Genomic DNA, 24780 nt, shown 5'->3' with positions numbered 1-24780 from the left:
TTGGAAGTGTGACTCAATATTTCACGTACCTGCTTTAAGACTTTAGTTCTATACTATGATGTTTCTACTGTGTATTCTTAAATTTTTAATGCAGCTTTTCTAGAGCAATGATCACTGGTGCTTTTATACCTAGGTTTTATATGATTTTATTGAAACATATATAGTCATGGCAACCTGCTCAGTATTTATGGTTTAAAATAAAAAGGTTTATTGTCTGCAAAAAATTTTTTACATGATTGAGCCAGTTATATTGTAGAACGCTCCTCAATCTGGGATGCTTCTTTATGATTAGGGTTGAGTTACGTTTTTTGGCAGGATATTAACTAGGTTCTTAACTAACTGGGTCAGGCGTATTAATTGGTGCCCTCTGAGTACTCCACATCAGGAAGCACTTGGTTTCAATCTGTCCCATTATTGGTAATGTCTATTTTGGTCATTGGTTAAGGTAGTATCTTTTATCATATTTACTCAACATAAAATCTTTCTCCACTTGCTTTAGCTTCTATTGGTTTTTGCCTTATCAGATTCTGTTGTGGTGATCTCAAGATGGTGATATTCTCACTGCAGTCTTCCCATGTTTGTTAGCTGAACTGTGCTGTTATTGGGATGCGTGTCCATGTGTTAAGGCTTGGTTTCCAGGAGGGTGCTACTGGAAATGCTGTGGACATTTAGGTGGCGTGGCCTGACGAAAGGTCTTTAGGTTATTGGAAGCATGCTGTTTGCCTTACTTTCCTGTTGCTGTGAGAAAATAAATGCCACCCACAATTTAAAGGAGGGGGTACTTTGGCCTCATGTTTTTAGTCTATAGTTGACACCTAGCCAGAAAGCCAGGGTGCAAGGACTTGGAGGAGGAAAGCTGCTCACATTGTGGCAAGCGGGGAAGCAGAGGCAAGGGAAGAGCTGGAAAGGAAGTTCTGCCCTTCCAGATCACATGCCCTGTGACCTGCCTCTCTAATCAGACCTCACCTCCTTACAGTAGGTCAACTATAATGCCCCATAATCCAATCGCCTTCCAAATCATGAGGCTCTGGAGGCTGTTTTATAGCTAAACTAATACCTTTGAAGGGATTGTTGGTTTGTGGGATTCTGACCCCTTCCCATCTCAAATTTTGTTTCCTGGATCATAAGATGAATGGTTTTTTCCACCTCATGCTTCTGCCATGATGTTCTGCCTTTGCCAGGAGCCCAAAGCAATGGGACAACTTGATCTTGCACTGGTACCTCCAGAATCATGAACCAAAATAAACCTTTCCCTTTAGAAGTTAATTGCCTCAGGCATTTCATAATAGTGACAAGGAGCTATTATGAACTATTAGCTTACATTTTTTGTTCTCAGCGTGTGTGGGGAACCTAGAGACTTTAACATCTATGATTTATTACAGCCTGGCACTATTAAGTGATACAAGAATGTTATGGAAGTTTAACACCAAATCCCAATTTTTTAAGTATTATCTTATGTTTTATTTCTATATAAAAACAAAAAAATCCACAAGGCATTATTATTGTCATTTTTAAAATGGTCAGTATTCTTGCACATCTTAGTTGTAACCTTCTGGTGCTTTTCATCCTTTCTGCCATTTCATGTTTCCTTCTACAATCACTTCCCTTTCACCTTAGTGTTTCCTGTAGAGCCAGTCTGCTTGTAATTAATTTTCTCAAATATTGTTTATCCAAAAGTCTTTAAAGTTTAAAGGGTATATTTACTGAGATAGAATTCTAGGTTGGCAGGTTTCTGCCTTTTAGCACTTTAAAGATGTTATTCTATTGTCTTTTGGTTCCATAGTTTCTACTGAAGTCAGCTGTTAGTCTTGTTTTTCTTCTGAAAATAATGTGTTCTTTCTATCCTAAACAATTTCTTTGTCTTTGGTTTTTAATAGCTTAAACACATCTGTGGTACAGTTTTATTTATATCTACCCTTGTTGCTGTTTGGGGAGCTTCTTGAATCTATGGGTTGATATTTGCTATGGGTTAGATTTAGAATTTTCTCCAAAATCTCATATCTTCAGAGGTGGAATTTTTGATGGTGGTTGGGTCACAAGGGCATTATATTTGTAAATTCACTGATGAGTTCATAGCTGGATGGGAATGCGGACAGTAAAGGGCAGGCTCAAGAGGTTTCTGTTGGGAATGAGGACTGCATTGGCAGCTGGACTAGAGGCTATGTGATTACACTGTAATTTGTATACATTTTGCCCACGTCCTGAGGCTTTTGGGGAAACTAAGGTTAAGGGTTATGGGTTAATCTGGTAGAGGAAATTTTAAGGCAGTTCAACCTTCAAACTATGGTATGGGTACTGCTTGCTGTTTTTAGGAGTAAAAAACAGAGATGTATATGTGCTGCCAAAGCAAGCACATAAAAAACAGAGATGGCTGATTTACAAATTTTTAATTTCACCAGAAAGGAAGTGCCTGCAAAATTAGGATAAAGGAGAACATGGCTGCTCTCCTCAAGTACTTTAGTTCTGGCAATAGAAAAGTTGGCTGGGGGCTGGGGGTTTAGCTGGGGCTGGGGGTTTAGCTGAGCAGCATAAGTGCCTGCCTTGCAAGCAGGCAGTCCTGAGTTTGATCCCCGGTACCGATAAAAAAGACCAAAAAAAAAAAGGAAAGAAAAGTTGGCTGGAACATTTCAGGAGTCAGCAATATCCTAATCTTTGCAGAATCAAGGGTGCAAAACTTTAGTTTCCACTTGTGAAGAGCTGCTGCTTGAGAATTCCCATCTAGGGATGTGTGCCACCAATGTCAACCATCCAGGCATTCAGAGGCCTCTGCAGCCATGAAACAAGGGACCTGGCTATCCCTCAGTCTGGGTAAACTTGGCATCCTCCGTGTGGTGCTGGTTTTTCAGGCATGTAGAAGGCGAGACTTATGAGGTTACGGAGGTTTCCAGTAATATTTTAGAGGAATACCTGAGAGGGTGAATCTGTGAGCATAAAGTTGAAAGTACAGTGGAGACTCCAGGGATTTGTAGACACCAGAAATTTGGCACGTCTGCTGAGAGAAACCACAGGCAGGAGGCAGAACACCCAGGCGCTCTGAAGCTCACCTTTTCCCACAGCTTGCCCCATGTGCTGGATGTGTGTATAGAATTTAATGTTTGTCCTTCTGGGTTTCAGCCTTACTTTGGCCCCATTCTATTTCTCCCTCTGGAATTTGGATCCTATTTCTCCCTTTTGGATCATATTTGGATCCTATTTCTCCCTTTTGAATGGAAATGTTTATGCTGTGCCACTGTATTTTGGAAATATTTTTTTATTTTTACAGGGGCTCACATTAAGAGTTTGTCTTGAGTCTCAGGAATTTTGGACTTTTCCACAATGCCAGAACTGTTAAAACATTGGTAACTTACAGATGGGCTAAATGAATTTTGTATAAAGCGACAAACATGAGTTTTTTGGGAGCCAGGGACAGAATTTTATGTGTCCCCCAAGTCTCATATGTTGAAAGCTGGGGGTTTGGAAGGTGACTGGGTCATGGGATGCTGTGCTCACACTGGATCACTCCACGGGCAAGTTCACAGCTGAATATGCTGGTGACGAGGCATGTTTGGGAGAAGTGGGCCACTGAGGGCATGACCTGGAAGGGACAGTCCCTTCCCAGTTTCTCCTTTTTCTCTTTAATCCTGCACCATGGGGAACAGGTTTTCTCCATCATGCCCTTTCACCATGTCATTTCTGCCTTGGGGTCAGTGGACCATGGACTGAAACTGTGAGCCAAGATAAACCTCTCTTCACTTGAAACAACTAGGACGGTATCTGTCATTAGTTCGGGAAACTTTAAGACACTGTTTCTTCAAAATTTATTTCCGTCCTATCTCTACTTCCTGTCCTACTGGGATTTCTGTCATACTCACTCAAACTCCTGACCATGTCCCACGTCTCCTGTCATTTGATTTATTTCTCCATTCTCATTGCTCTTTGTGCTTCAGTTTATACACTTTCCATGACTGTTGTGACTTCTGTGCCTGGTCCACTGTTCAATCCATCAGTAAGTTATTGTCAGTATTGTATTTTTCAGCTCTTTTTCAGATTCTAATACTCTTTTCTCATGTCATCATCCATTTTGTCAGTATTTATCTATTTACTTACCATACCAGTCATAGTTATCTTAAAGATTTTTTGTTACATCCATTATTTGGGTTACCTTAGGCCTCTCTGTTTGGGTTTTATCTTTGTCACTTATCACATCTCCTTTCCTCCTTACATGTCCAGCAATTTATTGTATGCTAGACTCTGTTTCACTTAAACTACATGGATTACAAGTTATACGATCAGATAAATTCAGTTTTTCCTCTGCAGTGCAGAGAGAATTGAGAACTAGTTTTCCCAATCCAATCAGGGCTTGAGGTGGCTTGCAGTTTTAAAGTCAGTGCTGTGGTCCATGTCTTCTTTCTAGGTTTTCTACTGAGCCAGGCAGATTTGTCTCTTCAGCTGTAAAAGAGGGAAAGTGAGTCAACTGATACCTGAGTTTTTAATTTAGACTCTCCACACAGATTTATAAAATGTCTCGTGCCTTCGTGGATAAAGTAATTGTGTATCAGTTCAAAATTCTCCCCTCCGGCAGCACTTTTTCTCCCAAAGGACTGTCAGATGGTAGGAGATTTAGCAACTCCCCAAGGGCCTTTACCCCTGTTTTCTAGCCTTCAGCGTCACCCCTGCTGGAGCACCACTCCAGAAAATGCTTTGTGGTAGAAAACCAGTGGTAAATTTGGGAATTCTCTATGCTTCCAACATGTCATACCACTCCATCTGACCACCCAAAACTCTGTTAGTTTGTCTTCCAGTAGATCCCCTTTTCCTAGGCTGAGCCCACGTGTCAGCTCGACTTCAGAAATGGGAAACATCTGAGATGAAAATAATCAGAATCATCAGATCATCTAGAGCCTTCCTCTCTTGAATTTTAGTGTTACTGCATCCACACCTCTTCAGCGCCACTGAACATTTCTGCTATACTTTTTCTTTTCCTGTGGTGTGGGGAGGGACCCCAGAACCTTCTGCTTGGTAGACAAGTGCTCCACCACTGAACTACATGCCTTACCCAATTTTTAAAAAACTTTAGTTACAGGGGAGCAATGCTACTGCCATGAGCTATTGCATCCCTGTAACTGAAGTTCTACTGCTTTGAAACCCCTGCATCATTTGTTTTTCTCATTTGGTTTTGAAATGAAAACCATCATTTGGTTTTCTCAGGGTCTTGCTTGGCTGTTCTTTTCCTCCCAAACTCTTAAATGCACTCCAGGCCTCGCTGTTTACAGAGCTCTTCACTCTGTCCTCATTCTTAGAGCTCGGGGTTCCACGGTGCTAAATACCATCTGTATATTGGTGATCTCAAGTCTGTCTCTCATCCCCACCACTCTGACTTCCAGATTCATAAACCTAATGGTGTATTTGCATCTCCAATTGAAAGTTTATTAAGAGATATCTTGAATTTAACATGGTTAGATCACCGATTTCTCCCCCAATATACACTCCTAAGTTTATACTCATGGCCTCAGACAAACTTTGGCATCATTACTTCCTTTTTCCCTTACAATGCATGAAGGTTTTTCAGCTCTGCCTCTGATTATACGCTCAATCTGACCACTTTCCACAACTTCTGATCTCAGTCTCCTTCATTTCTTACTCAGGCTGTGGCTAGTACTTTTAATTCTTCCGTTGCCCCCACCCACCCTCCTCAATTCATTTTCATGGCACCAGTGTGAGTGCTGGCTCTAACGGTTAAGGGACAGCGAATCACTCGCATCCTTACAGAACACCTTCAAAGGGCTCCGCTGTAGCCTGAGTGTGAGGCAAACTCTTTTTATAAAGTTGTCCACCATCTGGCCCCTGTCTACCTTTTGGCTCTCATCGCCTTTCACCTCCCTGTAGGTATACAGTTCACCACTGACACTGGTAATCCCCAAGCCCTAACTCAATCACTAACGCATCCAGAATTTTTCTTTTCAGGGTGTTGGCACCTGCTGTTTCTTCTGCCTAGAATACTTATCACTCTAGGGTGAATACAATGTCACTCTTGGAGCCCTTTTTCCACCAAAATGACTCCCTATGACATCACTCCACTTTATTTTCTCAACTGTACTTAATATTTAAAATTCCTTAAATGTTTTTAGAGTCTTTTCCACCAGATTTTTTTTTTCTTTTTCTTTTTTTTTTTTTTTAATTTTATTTAAGGAGAAAAGAAAAAAAAAGCAGGGAAAGGGTACAAGTTATACAGATTTACAGAAAAAAAATGAACAGTAGGAAATCACTAGTTAATGGATTACATATTGTCATCTTAGAAATAATTGTTCAAGTCACAAAATTAAAGCTTGTAAAGTGGACATTCCATCAATGATACTGCAAACAGTTCTGTTCATTGATCCAGTAAAACTCTGTGATATCATTTTCTATCTTATACACTTAAATATACATGCAGTTATATAGTTTGGAGCACTTTCTTTTCCTCTCTTTTGTACCATGACTATTACACATTTTGGGTTTCATTGCTCCCACGGTTCTTATTACTTTTTTGGAAGAGAGTAAGACCAAATGTGCCATAACAGAACAGAATCGGTCAAGTCAAAAGGGTGGACATAATAGATAATGTAAAAACATAATACAAGGTGATCAACAATGGTTACCATAATGCCTCCCGCTATCTCTAATAGAATTGCCTATATCGTTAGTTATAATACAATTGAACAAAACAGTAAAGAATAAAACCGACAAGACCAAAACATTGGAGACATTGTAGGTCTTCAAAAGTAGACAAAAGTCAACAAGAATGGGCGTCATAATGAATCTCATTATCTTCACAGCTGATGCCTAAACTTTCGAACCTGATACTATCCATCAAAACAGAATAGGGGAACATCAGTTAAAAACCAGATGGTGAGAGTAATACAGGGCTTTAAATCAAGGTAATGAAAAGTCAAAGTGGATTACTATAATATATCCTGCTATTTTTTTCCTTTAATTAAAAGGATAAAGATAAAAAAGTAAATAATGGAGTGGAGATTGAGATAAAAGAGGGCATAACAACAAAACAGTGCAGATCAAAACATAACCATTTAAGCAGAATAGTGTTTCACCACCAGATAACCCTGACCTAAAAGTAGTTACCATATTGTCTCTTTCTTTGAAATCCTTTAGTACAACTTCGTATACTGTAGCATTAAGTATATCAAAACAATGTAAAACCATTCAAGAGAATAACAGCATTACAGAGTATTTAGAATCGACTAACAGCAAATGAACAATGGTTTCTGTATAATCTCCTTGTCTTTAAAAGGTTTTTGCTTATACTATCGTACATAATAAAATCCAATAAGATACAGCCTATTTAGACCAGTTTTTAAGCTGCCTGAAGGCAGTGTCTTGATCTGTCCTATTCCCTGTATCTTCAGAATCACGAGTAGTTCTCTGCACATACTAGATGTTTAAAGTATTTAACTTTGTTACTTTTCTCATTGCTGAAACAAAAAAAAAAAAAAAAAAAAAAAAAGGGAAGAAAGGTTTAATTGGGTCATAGTTTTAGAAATTTCAGCTCATGCTGACTGGTTCCAAGGTGGGGTGGGAGGGCAGAGGAAACAGCTCACGGCAAGCAGCAAGGAGCAGAGTGAGACAGCGAGCAGGGAGCAGCGAGTGACTTCAGCAGCTCCTTCTGGAGGGCAGGCAGCACTCACAGCAGGGAAAGCCTTCCCGTTACCTACTCCTAGAACTATGCACACCAATCAGTCTCCATCCAGTCACCTCTAAAAAGCCTCACCCATGAAGGCAGGAGGCTTTGGGGGGACATCCACACAGAGTCATAACAACTGATATCTCCTCCATTACACCTTAATTCATTTAGGGATCAAGGATGTGGTTTAATTTTGCTTTTCTTTCTGCTGTATCTAACAGCATGCACCCAGAAGAGACAATGGAAGGTAAAGATAGAGGGACAGGGCAGGAGTATTTATCTAGTTTCAACTACTCAGGAGGCTGAGGTGGGAGGATCACTTGAGCCCAGAAATTTAAGACCAGTTTGGGCAACATGACACAATCTCATTTCAAAAAGCAAGCAAGGAAAAAGAAAGGTGGAGGGAACCTTTCCTTTCCAGTGTAGTGTTAAAGGTAAGCCCTATCTCTGTCATTCTTCTGGACAGACTAGGCAAGCCAAAAACACTGCTAAAGAAAAATGCAAGCAATCATGTCCTCCACTTCACACGCTAAGACAGTGACAACAAACGCTCCTAGAATGGTCACTGCTCTGTGCTACTGGAGCACACTACTGGGCTGAAGGTAGAGAGGAACCACAGGAAAGAGTTCAGGTTTATTATTTGGTGTTTGCTCTCATACTTTAAGTTATCTTCAAATTGTAATCGCTTTAATAATATTGTCCTCCCATGAGACAAAACTTTCAAAGACTTATAAACTCTAACACATATATATATGCATAAATACTAGATTGTTCCACAAAATTTATGTCTTCCTGTGGGCCAGTGTTACCAAAAAGGTAAGAAAGTCACTGGTTTAAAGCATTAAGAATCAGCCCCCCAGGCTGGGGATTTAGCCCAGTGGCATAAGTGCAAGCAGGCAGTCGTGGGTTTGATCCCCAGGACCAGTAAAAAGGAAAAAGGAAAAAGACAAAAAAAAAAAAAAAAAAAAAGGAATCAGACCCCCCAAATTCAGACCCCCAAATTCAAAGGCCCAATCCAAAAATGGGCATGTGAGTTGAATATGCACTTCTTAGATGAAGAAATATAAATACATGAAAAAAATTCAACATCATTAGTTACTTAAGAAATGCAAATTAAAGCAACACCGAGATTTTATCTCATCCCAGAAAGAATGGCTATCATCAAAAAATCAACCCATCACAAATGCTGAAGGGCTGTAGGGAAAAAGGAACCCTTTTCCACTGTTGGGAGTATAGACTGGTGCAGCCACTATGGAAATCAGTGTAGAGATTCCTCAAAAAACTAGGATTAGAGGTCCAATTTGACCCAAGTATTCCCCTTCTGGGTATTTTCCCAGAAGAATTAAAAACATCATACCACAGTGATATATGTGTACCCATGTTTACAGCACCACAATTTGTAATAGGTAAATCTTGGAAACAACCTAAATGTCCAATGAATGAGGAATGGATAAAGAAGATGTGGTCTTTTAACATAATGGAACACTACTTAGCCATAAAGAAGGATAAACTGGAGACTTTCATAGGTAAATGGATGCAATTTGAGACCATACACATAAGTGAAATTAATCAGACATGTATGTGTAAAAATTGTATTATCTCACTAGTGTAAGATACTAAATAGGATCCGAAATGTACAATACATATTATGAACTGGAAAGAAACTTCAAAAGAAAAGATAAACTGTGAGGGTGAAAGGAAGAAAGGGGGAAAATATACATACATACATATATATATATATATATATATATATACACACACACACACACACATACACACACAAAATAGTTGAGTTAATTATAGAGTTAGCTTCTATTTGTTCCTTGAAAAGAATATTTTTTACTACTATTGTTTAGACAAGGTTTCCTGCCTATATCCTGTACTCTGAATACTGCCTTAAGACAACAATACATAATGTATCAACTATTATAACTGTACTACTAACCTATTTTGAAACTTGGTTTCATTGTTTGTCTTTTTTTCTCTTTAAAATAAAAAATAAAGCATTGGCTTCACAATTTTTTATTCCATAAAAATAATATAAAGCCATACTCATAGAACAGAATACTCATAGAGTTTTAACAGTGTACAGAATTAAAGTCTGGATATTTAATGCAAAGTTTATCATCAGTATTTCCTTATAAGGCAACTTCTTTAAAAAGAACATAATAAAGTGTGAATTACTCTGGAAGCAAGTCATCTCCCAACTCCTCATCGGCAAAGTCGTCCTCATCAGTTCTCTTTTTGGCTGCAGTTTTTGGTCTTTCTATCTGAGGGCCAAGTGGATCCACGTAGGATGCATCTAGGTTTCAAAATTGGTTGCAACAGTAGAGCAATAGAGAAAAACAAAAGAAACAGAAGCTAGTTAGTCTCCTAGTGGAAAGTGAACTCAGAACAGACACGCTGACCCCCGTGATTTCAAGCTTTGTCTGTGTGTATCAAATGTTTAACGACCCTGGTTATGCGCTGGCACCTCACCCGTCTCCAGCTGGCCGGGTGCACCTGTGGGGACGCCGGGGTGGGGGTGGGGGCGCACCGGCACTTGCCTATTTCTCTGTTACTGCTGCTTTCGTAAGGTTCATTTGTCCCAGGCAGAGCTCTGAGCTTGACACTTAGTCGTTCACCTTTACTGCCGGCACCACCGGTCTGGCCGCTATCTGCAAACACAAAAGTGAACGTCCATTTGTTTAACATGCCGAGAAAACACAGCTCTACTTTACGCATCTTTTTTTTTTTTTTTTTTTTTTTTTTTTTTTTTTTTTTGTCTTTTTCGTTTTTACCGGTACCAGGGATCGAACTCACGACTGCCTGCTTGCAAGGCAGGCGCTTATGCCGCTGAGCTAAATCCCCAGCCCCTACTTTACGCATCTTTAAGGCACCCTTGTCTGCCAAGAAACAGGCAGACCGCTTCATTTGGAAGCCAGCTTCTCAGGAAGGTGATCATTGTTTAAAAGAAAGCACTTGTAGGAAAGCTGTATTATATAGAAACAATTCTTAAGACTACATACATGAGAATTTGTAAGATTTATAACAGTCCTTGGGTTAGGTCTTGTATGCTGTGGAACTACTTTGAAGATAATGACATACAGAGTAATAACTACTGCTATTTTCTTGCTCTTTGATTGTGAAATTTTGTTTTAAATTTTCAGAACATAAGAAAAATAGAAGTACTTAGTCATAGATTTCAACTGTACAGAAGAACTTGTGAGAAGCTGAGAAGTCACCCTGACTGACGCAGCTGGGCAAAGAAACAGCAGTGTGAAGAGCGCAGCGGGACGTGTGAGGTGGCTAAGAGCTGGGCTGTGGTCCCCTCAGGCTGCCCCACGGCCCTGGAATTGCAGCTTGTGCAAGACGACATCCAGCTGGACACGCTGAGTCTGGGTGGCAGGAAACCAGAGCACACAATCACAGCCTTCACATATTTGAAGAATGTCACACAGAAGCTGACTACGTTCCCCTCATAGTGGGAGAGATTATAGCTCAGTATTAGGAAAAAAAGAATTATAGCTGTCATTCATTTTTTTGGGGAAAAGACTATCATCTATATTACTGAAGGTTTTCACACAGAACTGAACTAAGCTGTATCTTTATGTATTCTAACTGAATGACTCTATCCTTCGCTTTTATTTCTTCCTTTTTATATTCCCACTTTTTTTTTTTTTTTCAGTATGAGGATCAAACTCAGGATCTCATGCATGGAAAGCATGGATCATATTACTATGCTATATCCTCAGTCCAATGATGGCATTTTTTCTACTTTGTAAACTTTACTTTTAATGAAAGCGGTTCACCAGCTCACCAGCTCATTTATTGTATGTATAGTTCATATTTTAATTTATTGATAGTTTCTGGGAATAAATTAAAGCAAGATGGTCTTACTTGTTTTTGTTGTGCTGGATTGATGCCAGGGCCTTTCCCAAGTGAGGCAAGTGCTGTATTACCCAGACCTAACAGCTCCACATGCTGAGATTGGCCAGTTGACTCAAACTAGGTTTTCTCTAACTTCTTAATCAAAATACTACATTTCTTTCCTCTCTGATTGGTATTATTGGAAAACAAAATCCCTTAATTCAGCGAGTTTCTATATTTATTCTGTTCCCCCTTTTTTAAAAAATTAGAATAAAGGCTATTTTTTCTGCCCGGAAATGTACATGTACCTGATTGAGCTCAGGTCAACAAAGCTTGAAAGACACTGACCTAGGCAGTGCTTCTTTTGCTTTATTTTTCACGTTAGCAAAAAAACCCTGAGAGCTCCCTCAGTTACCCCAAATCCTTCTGTTGTCTTAATGTCTGATTTCAGCCTGAAGGATTCAAATCCTGTGGCAAGAATGAACCTTTAAGGAAGGAAACTGACTTCTTAAAGAAGGCTGGCTGCTCAGGAGAAACGTGAGTTTTTGGGTGTGGGAGGGCACAGAGTCTTGCTGCGTTGCCCAGGTTGGCCTTGAGTCTGTGACCCTTCTGCCTGAGCCTCCAGAGTAGTTGGAATTACGGATGTGTGCTACCATGCCCAACTTACAGTACAGTTTTCTCCACGTCTTTTTTTAATTAGTGTACCTTGGTTATATACAGATTAATAGGTTTCATTTTGGCAGATTCATACATAAACATAACATTTTGATTAGTTTCAACCTCTTTAGCTCCCCTCATAGTACAGTTTTAAAGAGCTGTCACTATAAACACGGTGGGGGAATACTGTGATTGCTATTATTTTATCATTTTTAATCAACTTTCATGGAGCAATATGCCACAGGTGGGCAGTCACAAAAGGATCAATAAGCATTTGTAAGGGGAGTGGGTTTAATGCTGAAATAATAAGATGATACCATTTTTGAAATTAATGTTCTCATCTCGCCACAAGATTGCTATTTCCTTGAGGAACATTACACAATAAACAGGTCCAGAAAATAAAAAGTTGGAAATAAATCTCTTTGAAGTTTCAATTAACACTAAAAATTCCAAATGAAACTTTTAATACTTTCTAAGAGGAAACTCTTACAATCATAGAATTTAGAGTAAGAAGGAATCTTGAAACTTTCTATACCAGAAAGAGAATGCCTGTACTAAAGTTGATGAGGATAATTTCCAAAGTAAACAACACAATGGCCCATAAATTATCTCTTATAACCTTAGAAACATGTGAAGTGGAAAAAGCAAGGCAGAACACCCTTGCTGCATGATACGTTCATTTGAAAGTTCAAAAACAAGCAAAATTAAATAAGTCGTTGTACATAGGGAATATTACGTATGAAAAAGCAAGTGTTATGGTTTAGATAGGAAGTGTCCCTTGGCGTGGCCCCAGTGCAGGACTGTTCACCTCTGGAAGGCGACTGGACCCTGAGGGCTCCAAGCCATCAGTGAACTATCCACTGATGGGTTCATAATTTGATGGCATTATGTGGAGATAATGGAAATTTCGGAGGTAGGATCTAGTTGATGGGAGTGGGTTCCACAGCCCAGGAAGCTCTCGGGAACTGTGTCCTGTGTTCAGCCTCTTTCTCTCTGGCTCCCTGTCTGCTGCTGGGCTGCCCCTGAGGTGAGCGGCTTTCTTCTGCCACAGCCTCTGCCATGATGCTTCCGCCTTGCCTCAGGCCTGAAAGCGATGGCGTGAGCCAACGCTGGATTGAGACTTTCGAAACTCTGAGCCACTGTAAGTCTTTTCTCAAATTAGTTTCTCTCAGGTATTTTTGACTAACATATAGGGAAGGATTACATAGGTGCGAGCAACAGGAACAGTCTCTTCTGGTTCTAATGTTTTATGATGGCATCATTACTTTTTATTTTTTAATATCCTTATAACAAAGGTGTTACATGTCTTCTTTCTTATATATGAAATATTCATTTAAACATTCAAATCATTCTAAGCTTCTAAATGCAAAATTTTAATTTTGCCCACTAAAATGAGAAACAGCAAGTTAACAAGTGAAATAAAGAAGCTTTCTGAGAGCAATTTGGTAGTGTATCAAAAGACCTAAGGTTTTTTTGGTCAGGGGGCCCAGGGTGTAGCTTGGCGGTAGAGTCTGCATCCAGCACGTGTGAAGTGCTGGCTCCCACACTGAGCACGGATGCACACACCAGCATGCAGTGAGGAAGATCGCAGAAGAGGAGACACAGACTTCACCCCTAGAGACACTGATTTAACAACAGTATGTGGTCCAAAAGCCTTATGAGAACTCCAGGGGCTGCTTCAGAAGTCTGAATATTTAAGCAAGCTCGAAGCCAAGAAACAGGTAAGAAAGCCTTTTCTTTTACAGTGCATCAGACAGGAAGGTCAGGTCATAGCTTCTCCCGTGAGAAGAGAATTGCAGTCAACGTCTGGTTTTCGAGGGAACTGCTCAAGCGACTGGCTCACGTCTCACCTCTCTCTGAGCCCCAGTGAGGCACCGGCATATTCTGGGCACTTGGCAGCTGCTAAGAACAAGAGAGTCCTGTGGCTTCTGCAGGCTGGAATACCACAGACAGATGACAGCAGGGCTCACTGTGGGCAGGAGCTTAGGGGCTTTCCACTGGGAGGGGAAGAAAAGAGTGGCACGAAGTCAAATGCCCCGCTGTTGTGTTGCTGCTGCGGAGCTGGTATCCACCTCCTCTGACTGCGTAAACAAAAGCTGGTCATCACCAGCAGACCTCCTGGCAAAAATGCAGAGAAGCTGGTGTAGTGCGCACACCCAGAATTCCCAGTACTCCAGGTGGCTGAGGCAGGAGGGTCACAAGTTTCAGGCCAGCCTGGGCAACTTAATGATTTAGTGAGACTCTGTCTGAGAGAAAATTAAAATTGGGTAAGGAATGTAACTCAGTGAGAAGGCCCTAGGTTTAGTTCCCACTACTAAAACCAAAATAAATAAATAAATAAATATATCAAAACCAAAGTGTTTCATATGCTTAGCAAGCACTGAATCACTGAGAATCTACATCCTCGGCTGCAAAATAAAATATTCAGGAATAGAGGGAACCAGGGAGGTGAAACACATATACATCAAAACTATAAAATATTGCTGAAAGAAACTAAGTATCACATAAATAAATGGAAAGGCATCTGGTGTCATGGGATGGAAAATTTTATATTGTTAAACTATCTGTACCATACAAAGCAATCTAGAAAGTTAACCTTTAAAATTTTAATGGCATTTTTTTCAGAAATAGAAAAAACCCATCCTGCTGGATATGCTGGCATGTGCCTGTAATCCAAACAGAGCCTAGGCAGTGAGACCCTGTCTCTAAATAAATAGGTAGTAGATAGACATTTGGGTGGCTGGTTATTTAGCTCAGTACAAAAGACCTGGTTCCATTCCCAGTGCGTGTGCACACCCACACACACATACACACACACACACAAAAGCACTTAAAAAAGCACAGAATATGAATCGAAAGAGTCAAAACAATCTTAAAAAGAAAAATAAAGCTGGAAGCTGTTCCCTTCCTGTTTTACAGCCTGTCATAAAGGTACAAATTGTGGTGCTAGAATTAAGACCAGGATGCAGGACCAATGGGACAAAACAGAGCCCACTGATGTATGCGGTCAATGATCTCGCACGGATGCCAGGTCACACAATGGGAAGCGCCTCTTTAACCAACAGTGCTAAGAAGTCAGACGGCCACGTGCCAAAGAAAGAGGCTGGGCCTTCTCTTCATACACCAAAGCTAACCCAAAAAGGGGGCAAGACATGTGTGTACGATGTAAAACTGGGAAGCTCCTAGAAGAAAATGTAGCAAAAGGCCACCATGACATTGGTTTAAGGGACTGTTTCTTGGCTATGATATCAAAAACACGTACAACCAAAAGCAAAAATAGACAAATGAGAGAATTTCAAACTTCTGTGCAACAAAGGAAATAAATCACCAGAGTCAATGAACAACCTATGGAATGGGAGAAAATCTTTATGAACAGTTTGTGTCTGAGGAATTGACATCCAGAATATATAAAGAACTCAAGAAAATAATCCAACTAAGACTGGGCAAAGAGTTTGAGTCCGTGATTAAAGTTCAATGACCTGCCAAGGGTTTAGCTCAGTGGCACAGTGCCTGCCTGGCAAGCACAAGGTCTTGAGTTCAATTATCAATGCAAAAAAGAAAAAAAAATTCAATGACTTTTAAAAATGAAGTGCATAATACATTTACTTGAATAATGAAAATAAGAAAAATGTACATATTTCCTTATTTGCATCTTCTAACACCATCTGTGATGTTTTAGGTCCCACAGGTGTCTCTGTGCCCTGCTCAGCAGCTTACACAGTTCCACAGCTGGCTGCTCCCTGTTGGGACTTTATAGCCTGGGGGAGACTTTTACCTGAAATGTGCATTATGAGAAATTTCCATGATGTCACACCTACAACACATTTTAAAGATCCAATAAAAATATCTGCATTTCTTACATTTTTCTTCTTTTATTGACTTCTTTACGCTTTTCAATAAGCATTATTTTGTTTAAGAGAAAAGTAAAAAGGAAATCACATCACACAATTACCATGACTCATCACACTCTGGCTAAGAGAGTGCCTTGGCAGTCTGTCATCTCTGGAAGTTGTTATGTTAAGTGCTCTGAGGTTTTGGGCCTCTCAGTGGCAATGTAATCTCCTTTATGATCCGCTCAGGATGCCTGATGCTGGCTCTCACCCTAGAGAGGACAGGGGCCTGCAGGAACTACCCAGGGTGATGCCTTGTGGGGGACATAATTACACTTGGAATTATCTCCAGTGGGATATTTGGTTCATTCATAATGTTTCTGACCATAAATAATGTGATTAGTATGTGTGTAAGTACTTCTTTGTCTGAATCTGAGTCTTTTTAAAAGAAGAGACTAGTAGAGGGTATGGACACTGTAAAGGACATTGTTTCATAACACTGATGAATGTTACGAAACGTCCCAGAAGGATCTACTACTTAACACGGGGGTGGGGGGCATTCAGTTTACAAAGAATGCTCAGTTCATCTTATCCTTTTTATCCTTGAGAGCTCTCATTTATAGGTTAGTTTACCTTTCTTCAATTATTGATGCGGCTGCACATTTTACCACCATGCGTTAGAGGACAATGTATAGCCTCTCTCTGACCTTCTTGTAACCCACTCACCGAGAATGATCACGTCTCTCACTATGGGCTGAGACTGCTTTTTTAGGGCTAGCAACACTATTTTTGCTGAAAAATCCACTGGCTTTTCTTAGTTACCATCAGGAATTCTCATCAGTAATTCGTCAACACCTCCCTTTCCTATGCTCGGGTGCCTGTCAGTGTTCCCACCCAGGGAGCTGGACCTGTGGCCTCCCCACTAAGCTACATCTGTAGTCCTTTTACTTATTTTAACCTTGAGACAGGGTATTGCAAAGATGTTAAGGCGAGGCTGGGCTGAAACTTGCGATTCTTCTGCCTTAGCTGGAGTGCTAGAATTACAGGACTTTTTTTTTTTTCTGGTACAGGGGATTCAACTCACAACCTTGTGCTTGCCAGGCAAGTGCTTAGGCCACTGAGCCAAATTCCTGACATAATTTTAAACACTTTTTTTTTTTTTTGGTGCTGGGGATCAAACTCATGACCTCAGGCTTCTAGGCTGCTGGCACTTACCCCACTGAGCTAAACCCCTGGCCTGTGCCTTAATTTTTTAAAAGTTATTTTTTTGGTTTCTTCCATCCCCAAGATGATATTTAACTCAGTATCTACTGAAATGAAACTAATCAGGAAGACCTATTGTCATTCCATGAGAAGGAGGAGCCTTTTTTTGGTGGGGGAGGGGTTGTTTTTTTTACCTAGAAGCAAACGAATGGAATCTTTGAGATCTTTGGTGTCAATCTACGGTCTAATTTACTTCTAAGTACTGTATGAGCCTGACTCTACATGAGGCAGCTGATCTTCCTTTAATGCTGTCCCTGCTGAGATTCAGCCCTCCCAACCTCACCATCTAAGACAGTGACAGCCTCCTCTGCAGTCCTCCCGTCATTTACTTGGAGGGTAGCTGGGCCTGAGTTTGACTTGGTGAATTTTGCCGCCTTCTTACACTGCCACAGCTGTGAGTCTTATTTGATCTGATTATACTGCTATCAGCAGAATGCTGACAGGGACAGACTGGAACTGGAAGAGCTACCCTGACAGCCACTGCCACAGCGGGGGACACTGCGGAGAGGCTTGGTGGACAGGAAGATGAAGGGGGCAGCTGATTCACTACACTGTTACCGTATTTCCTGTCAGAAGTGCTTAAAATGACACCTGGCATACGGAGGACATAGGAGCAGGGCCTGGAAGGGCACTGGGATCTGCTGAACACTTACTTACTGTAGTCAGGGACTGACAAGTGCTTATTTGCTGAAAAAGAGGCCAAAAGGTACAAAGGGAAAAAGAGAAGAACTGATTGATAAAATGTGTATGTGCATACACAGGTAAATGCAAAACGTGCATTTGTATTTTGCAGATACATGTAATATCTATTGCACAGATTGTGTGCAGATATGTATATATTATATATCTTTATCTATGAAAGTTTTAGATTTAATGTTTTGTGCTTTTAGTATCTTGCTTCTGACATCCAAAAGGAGTTTCAGATTTTCTTAATCATCAAAAACTGTTAATTTTGATTAATTCACATGCTCTTGGTTTTACCTGGGATCAAGGACATACTTAACTGAGAGATGACTATGTGCTAAGGACATGAAGGATGGATCGAGAGACACTGACTGTCACAGTTTATGTTGGTGGCCCCCAGAACTCATGCCTTTGCATTATGCATTTGTGATTGGTTCATTGTTTAGAGCTTGGATTGATGGTGTCAGTGCTACACCCACACAGGGTGGAGCCAGCATACAATATAATGGCAGGAAGAAGGCGTGTCTTTCTCTCTTGCAGGCTTCCACCTTGCTGTTTGCAGCTGCCATGAACTGCAGCCTTGTCATACCACCCTGTCTTGGAGCCAACTGAGTATGGATTGAAACCTCCAAAACTTGTAAGAAGTAAACCTTTACTTTACCAACTTTGGGCATCAGGTATTTTGTCTCAGTGACCAGTAAAAGTAACTAAGACAGAATTTGGTACCAGGAGTGGGTAACTGCTGTGACTATACCTGACCATGTTTTTCGAGAGGCTTTGGAAATGGCTTGTGGGCAGAGTTTGGAAAGGTTTGGACATGTTGACTGGATGCACAAAGCTGGAGCAGCTTAGGCTGTTCTGTGGAGGAGATTCTAGTCAGAACTCAGAAGACCAGAAGGCTGATAGAAAGCCTGATGGTGAAGACCAGGCTTAGGAGGCTTCTGCTGGGAAGAAGGACTGCATTGGTTGTTGGACTCCCCAAGATGTGTTTTATGTCTTAGCAGAAAGTTTGTCTGCATTTTGCTCATCCCCAAAGATCTTGCCTGAGGCTCAGATAAGGGCAATGGACTGACTAATCTGGCAAAGGAAATTTCAAGGCAGTTGAATGTTGAGGCTGTGGCATAGTTATTGACGGGGGCTTTTAGCCAGTTTTATATTGAAAATCAAGAGCAAAGAGCCCAGCAGGATAATTTACCATGCTGTGAGTTTGGCCAGAAGAAAAACTCCAGTAAAGTGTGGATTGTACAGATAGAACTGAGACTTTGATTGCTGAGAACAGAGAGATAAGAAAGATGGCCACAGGGCATTCCAGGAAGCAGTGGATTTCCACCCTTTGCAGCCTCAAAACTGCAAAAGTGAAAGAATTTGCTTAGAGGAGAAAGCTGTAGAGCACCATGCTCTAGAATGGCGATGGAGGCCACATGAGGTTCCAGAATGGTGGCAACATAAAGAAGCTTTTCTTCACGATCAAGTTCACAGAGCCCAGCGATCCAGGCAATTGACCCTGTCAGCCAAGAGAGAGAAAAGCCTGGCTACTGCTCCAGCTGGCAGCAAACCTTGGCAGTATGCACGTGGTAATTTTAGATGCAAGGAAAATGTACAAATTCTGAGGGCAAGATGGCTTCCATTTCGATTGCAAAGGGCCTCAGAGGTCAAGCAGTGTGCCCCTGAGAGGGAAATATGTAAAGATGCCGAAGGTGCAATGGAGACCCCAGAAGTTTGGAAAAGCCAGGAACATGGATCATCCAAGGAAAGCTGCAAAAAGTGAGAGGGTTTAAGAGAGAAGCTGTGGGAGCTGAAACTCCTGAAAGTGCCATGGGGGTGGAATCACCCAAGCCTTTTGGAGCTTGCAACCAGATTGCTTCAGATGCTGAGCATGAAACTCTAGGACTTAATGTTCACCCTGCTGGATGTTGGACTTGCTTTGTTTCCAATGTTTTATATTCCGGTTTGTAATTTTTGGAATGGTAATGTGCATTTCAGAAATGTTTAAACTTATTTCATTTGTACAGGGGGTTACAGTTAGGAGTTTGCCATAGATCTTGGAGGAGACTTGGGACTTGGATTTTTGGCAATGCTAACACTGTTAGGACTTTGGCAACTCTTGGAGATGGACTAAATGTCTTTTGTATAAAGGATATACATGAGTCCTGAAGGCAGTGGTGGAATGTCATGGTTTATGTTGGTGGCCCCCAGGCCTCATGCCTTTGCATTATGCATTTGTGATTGGTTCATTGTCTAGAGAGCTTGGATTGATAGTATCAGTGCTACACCCACATAGGGGTGGAGCCAGCATACAATGTAATGGCAGGAAGAAGGCGTGCCTGTCTCTCTTGACGGTTTCTGAGTGGCTGTTTGGAGCTGCCATGAACTGTGGCCCCGGCATGCCATCCAGCCTTGGTGCCAACTGAATATGGACTGAAACCTCCAAGAACTATAAGAAATAAACCTTTCCTTTCCCAACTTTGATCAGGTATTTTGTCTCAGAGACCAGTAAAAGTAACTAAAACACTGACCACCTGAACAAAGGAAAGGAAACAGCCTGCAGTAAACTCAAATCCATGCCTGGTGTCTCTCCTTGGCACAGAATTAAACACACTGATCAATCTCACTGTGCTACTTTAAATTTGTAGTTTAGAATCTAGGTCTTCAAAAATCAAGTAAAATGAAGAATATTGCAAATGTTTTCACTAATAGCTTTCCAAATCAGTAAGTTCAATAACCAAAGTTATTTCTATATATTGTATCTAGTATTTTCAGTAAAAAACACGAACTCTTTAAGGCAGAGGTATGGCCTTTCATGTATGGGTAATGTGAGCTGGAGTGTTTGGAAAAGCAACAAAAATAACAACTCAAGGTCAGTGACAACATGGTGAGACCTGACACGGGTGTTGGGGTGGCCCAGGATTTCAGCTGTGCCATGTATGCCTCTGTTGCTAAGTTCCAGAGCACCCACACTGCCCCTGATTGCGTGCTGGGTAGGAACTAGTTCAGGAGCTTTTCCTGTGTGGACTCTTCTCCTCTCCTCAGTGATCCTTTGGGAGGTCCTAATTTCACTCTCAATTTATTGATGAGGAAACTGATGAGGACCCAGTGCCTTGCTGGAGCTCACCTAGGATGTGTGGAGTTGGCAGAGGGTCCATGATGCTGATTAGCAGGCTGTGGACCAGCCCAGTGACCTCTGACTCAGGGCACAGGCAGAGGCCAGGGACACAGAGCGTTGCTGAAGACACGCCACACATACTCCATGTGAGGTGTGTGGCCAGGCTGGGATGGAGTATGGCCAGGCTGCCAGCAGTTCAGGTAGCCTTAACATGACCTCGCTGTCATAGAATCCCACCGATCACACAGCCGTGGCCAGTGCTTTAATCACAAGGATAACCCTTGGTTCCACTTCTTATTGCCATGAATATGTACAGACTTTGACTTACAACAGGGATTGGCAAATCAGTCTGTGGGCCCAACCTGGTGCACACATTTCTGTACACTCAGCAAGCCAAGAACGATCTGCACTTTTTTAAACAGGAGAACAGCAAAGAAGAGTATTTAATGACATAGGAAAATTTTATGACTTTCACATTTCAGTGTCCAAAAGTGATGTGACACACTCAGATGTGATTTACTTATATACTGCCTGTGGCTGCTCTCATGAGATAAAGGCAGAAAGGCACAGTCCTCCCCTGTGGACAAGGTGGTCCTCCCCAGCGGACAAGGTGGTCCCTGTGCTCTCCTATCTCCTGTATGCTCCTTTACTGGGAAAGTATGCCTAACCCTGGCTTGGAGACCCACTGGGTCAGAATAGGACACTGCAGAGCAGACTGGCAGGCAGGTTTCTTTCCTTTTTCCTCTCCCCCCTCTTCTGTCTCTGCAGTATTAGGATTGAGCCCAGAGAGCACTGAGCCACATCCTTATGCTGTTAAAAATATTTTAAAAAATTGGAGCCTTGAACTTGTGATCCTCCTGCCTCAGCCTCCTGACTAGCTGGTTAGTGGGTGTGTGGCACCATGCCTGGTAGATTTCTTCAGGATTCTAATCCTGAGAATACTCTGGCAATGGGGTGCTATTAAAACTGTCTTTACTATTGATTGCTGCAAAGGCTTCCTCCATAGCGCACACAAGTGTTAAGGTGGTCAGACACTAGGGTGTTCAGTTGTCTGCTGTTTCCCTCATTGGCTCTGAGTTTAGGTGAAGGTGCCTCCCTGGAGTGCCTGCTCTTTCCCAGAGGCTCTGTGTCTTCATCCCTATTACAATGTACTTTATAAAAGACACGTGCCTCAAAAAGTTGGCTGTAAAGTGAATTTCTATTCACTGAGTCATAGTATCCTGACTTTCAACATAAAATTATTTTCAGACAAAACTGAGACATTTTCATAGGAAAAGTCTGCACTTAAGATATAAAAATCACACTAAAAAATGCAGCAAGCCATTAAAAAAAATCACACAGAGAAAACAGAAAGCAAATTTAAAATGAAGACTTAATAACCAGTACTCAAGTCACAGAAAGCCACTAGCATGCCAAGGTGGAAAACGCCACACTGCAAGCACCCACGCCTGCATCCTGAGGACAGATACGTACTAAGCAGATGTGTCCAGGACTTCCCAGCCTTTGAACTGCAGCCAACACAACAGACAGGAACAGGGCCTTCCATTCTTGGTTTACCCAACGAGGGCATAAACACTGTTGTTGATCAAGACCGTGGAATTGTAGCATGTAGTTCTCCTTTGGATACTGACTCTGGATGTGGCTTTTTTTATTCCTGGATAGACTGATGTTCGACTTTGAGTTGCTAAAACATAACCCTCAAACTCTGCTGTTAAAAGAGCAATGCATTCTTACTGCAAGTAGTTAAAAGAAGTTCACTTCATTTTAAGTGAATTCTGTAAACACAAAGTACTGAAAATGCTGGGGTGGATAGGAAATTCTAAACCAAGGACTTTCCCTTTCAAGTAATGTAATGATAATGAGGACAGCTCCCCTTACAAAGCATCCTGGAAGGGCCCACAGTGCAGGGCTAGCTGCAGGGGCTGGGTCTGTAATTTGTACACTACCTAAGTGAGGCTAATCCTTGAAGGGACAGCATCACCCCCGGGGCCACAGCTGGGTGACTCAAGCCTGTCACACCCTGGGAATCTGGCCTGTGGCATCGTCTTTTCCTGTATGCTGTATCACTGACACTGGGCATCCCTACGTGGGGGATAGGCAGGCCCAGGGAACTCTCCCCCCAGTGGTGCAGATACAGCAGGCACAGCCCGGCTCATCCCCTTTCGAGCCAGGCCAGTCTTGCTGTGCCTGTGCTGGGCCCTGGGGAAGAGGAAGCACAAACTCATGCTGGGCAACTGTGGGTGGAATTGGTGAAATTGGTGGCATCATCCACCAACGCTTCCACACCCAACAGCAGGAGGAGACGTCAGTGAGCAAGCAGCCTGGGAAGGACTTGTTCAGTGCCAAGGAACCAAGCAATAGGAAACTCTGCTGGAAAAGGCCTCAGCAGCACAGAAGTCTGCTGGGAAATCCCCACACATGAGGACAAAGCTCACTTGTGCACCAGGGCTGGCTATTGGCACTGGCCTGAAATGGGCTGGACAGGAGAAGGGAAAACTGACTAAAGCTGAAGGAGTAGCAGTAAGGAGGCCAGGGCAGAAGGCCTCTGCCCCCGACACAGGTGCCAGCCACAGGTCTCAGCCCCACGACTCTGCTCGATCCAAGCCCAGATGGTCCAATGAGTCCATTAAAGCAGGAAGGGGGGCGAGGCGGGGGAGTTAAAGCAGAAGGGGTCTGGGTCTGGGGGCAACAAAGAAACAGCAGCATGTTAGGAGTGGGAGACCAAGGAGGCAGATAGGAAAGGCTGTCTTGGGTACGCCCGGGACTCAGTCCAATTGCTTCTCTTAATTTCTCAAGCTCGGGGTCTTGGCTGCTGTGGCCCAGGGTGAGGAGGCAAAGCTGGGCTGGCGCACAGGGTATCCATCTACCTGGTGAGAACTAGATGCCACTGAGCTGTGCTGTGCAAACAGAGCTGCTCCCAGCCCTAGGAGATCAGAAAGCACACATGCGCATCTAGGCCACGCCAGCGCTGGGAGCAGAATCAGAACCGTATGTGTTTATCTTTCCAACTAGATTCTAATCTGGAATGTAGGGACCATATCTTCCTCATCCCCAGTCCCCTTACTCGGCATGGTGTCTGGCGGGCTATATGTATGTAGGAGATGCTGTGAACAAGTGCGGTGCAGCCTGAAATCAGAGGTGTGTTTTCCTTTTTCTTGGTTTTGGGTCCCTCACAGAATGCAGCTGTGCAGGCGCACTAAGCTAGGTCAGGAGTGCGGAAACTGCCGGGTATAGGCAGGCCGGAACCCAGGTGTATTTATGGATCCCAATGTAGCATTCTTTTTTCAATTACTCTCTTTAAAAACCACCAAAGTTTTACTCAATTTAACTTATAAACTCATTTTGGTTGATGGGAAAAGGGGTGAAAACTTAGTAAACATCTTAAGGAGAATGAGGCTACACAGAGTCAGCAGAGGCCTTTAGAATCACCTGAAGCCCTGCCTTGTGCACGGCGGGTCCAGATGTGTATGGTGCTGTGCTTGGGAATGAGCCATGAACTGTATTTTCTGGTTCCTAGATTGTCACTGGGTCTGTATTAAGTCAGACTGAAACATTGTATGAGATCACCCTGCTTCTCATGGTATTCCTTCAAACAGAAAACTTACAAATGTAACAGAGTAAAACTCATTGTGGTGTTCATCTCTGATAATCTGTCCTACTCGATTAATCAATTAGTAGCAACAGATATGTTATTTTAAGAAATGAAATATGACATACTTACATTCATGTACATATCA

General features: G+C 42.0%; 1 protein-coding gene across 5 annotated transcripts in view; it reads right to left on the bottom strand.

The window, feature by feature from the left end:
• Positions 1-1568: 1568 nt before the first annotated feature.
• Ift88 (intraflagellar transport 88) overlaps positions 1569-24780 on the bottom strand; it is a 134733-nt gene continuing 111521 nt past the window's right edge. For 3 of the 5 annotated variants that reach the window (XR_010041716.1, XM_003477388.5, XM_013141186.3), the window contains 2 exons: positions 10204-10314; positions 9664-9959 (listed from right to left, as the gene is read on the bottom strand). Coding sequence is in view for 4 of the 5 variants with exons in the window: in XM_003477388.5 (XP_003477436.1) it covers positions 9838-9959; positions 10204-10314 (233 nt within the window). In the remaining variant the exon portion in view is untranslated. Of the gene's footprint in view, positions 4429-9663; positions 9960-10199; positions 10315-24780 lie in introns of those variants that run through there. The other 2 variants (XM_013141185.3, XM_023560470.2) reach the window with 2 other exon arrangements.

Source organism: Cavia porcellus, unplaced genomic scaffold (genome assembly GCF_034190915.1).
Source record: "Cavia porcellus strain 051 isolate PalLab524CR breed Dunkin Hartley unplaced genomic scaffold, mCavPor4.1 scaffold_21, whole genome shotgun sequence".
NCBI classification, from domain to species: domain Eukaryota; kingdom Metazoa; phylum Chordata; class Mammalia; order Rodentia; family Caviidae; genus Cavia; species Cavia porcellus.
Note: the sequence above shows the minus strand (reverse complement) of the source record. Positions and strands in the feature narration are given on the sequence as shown.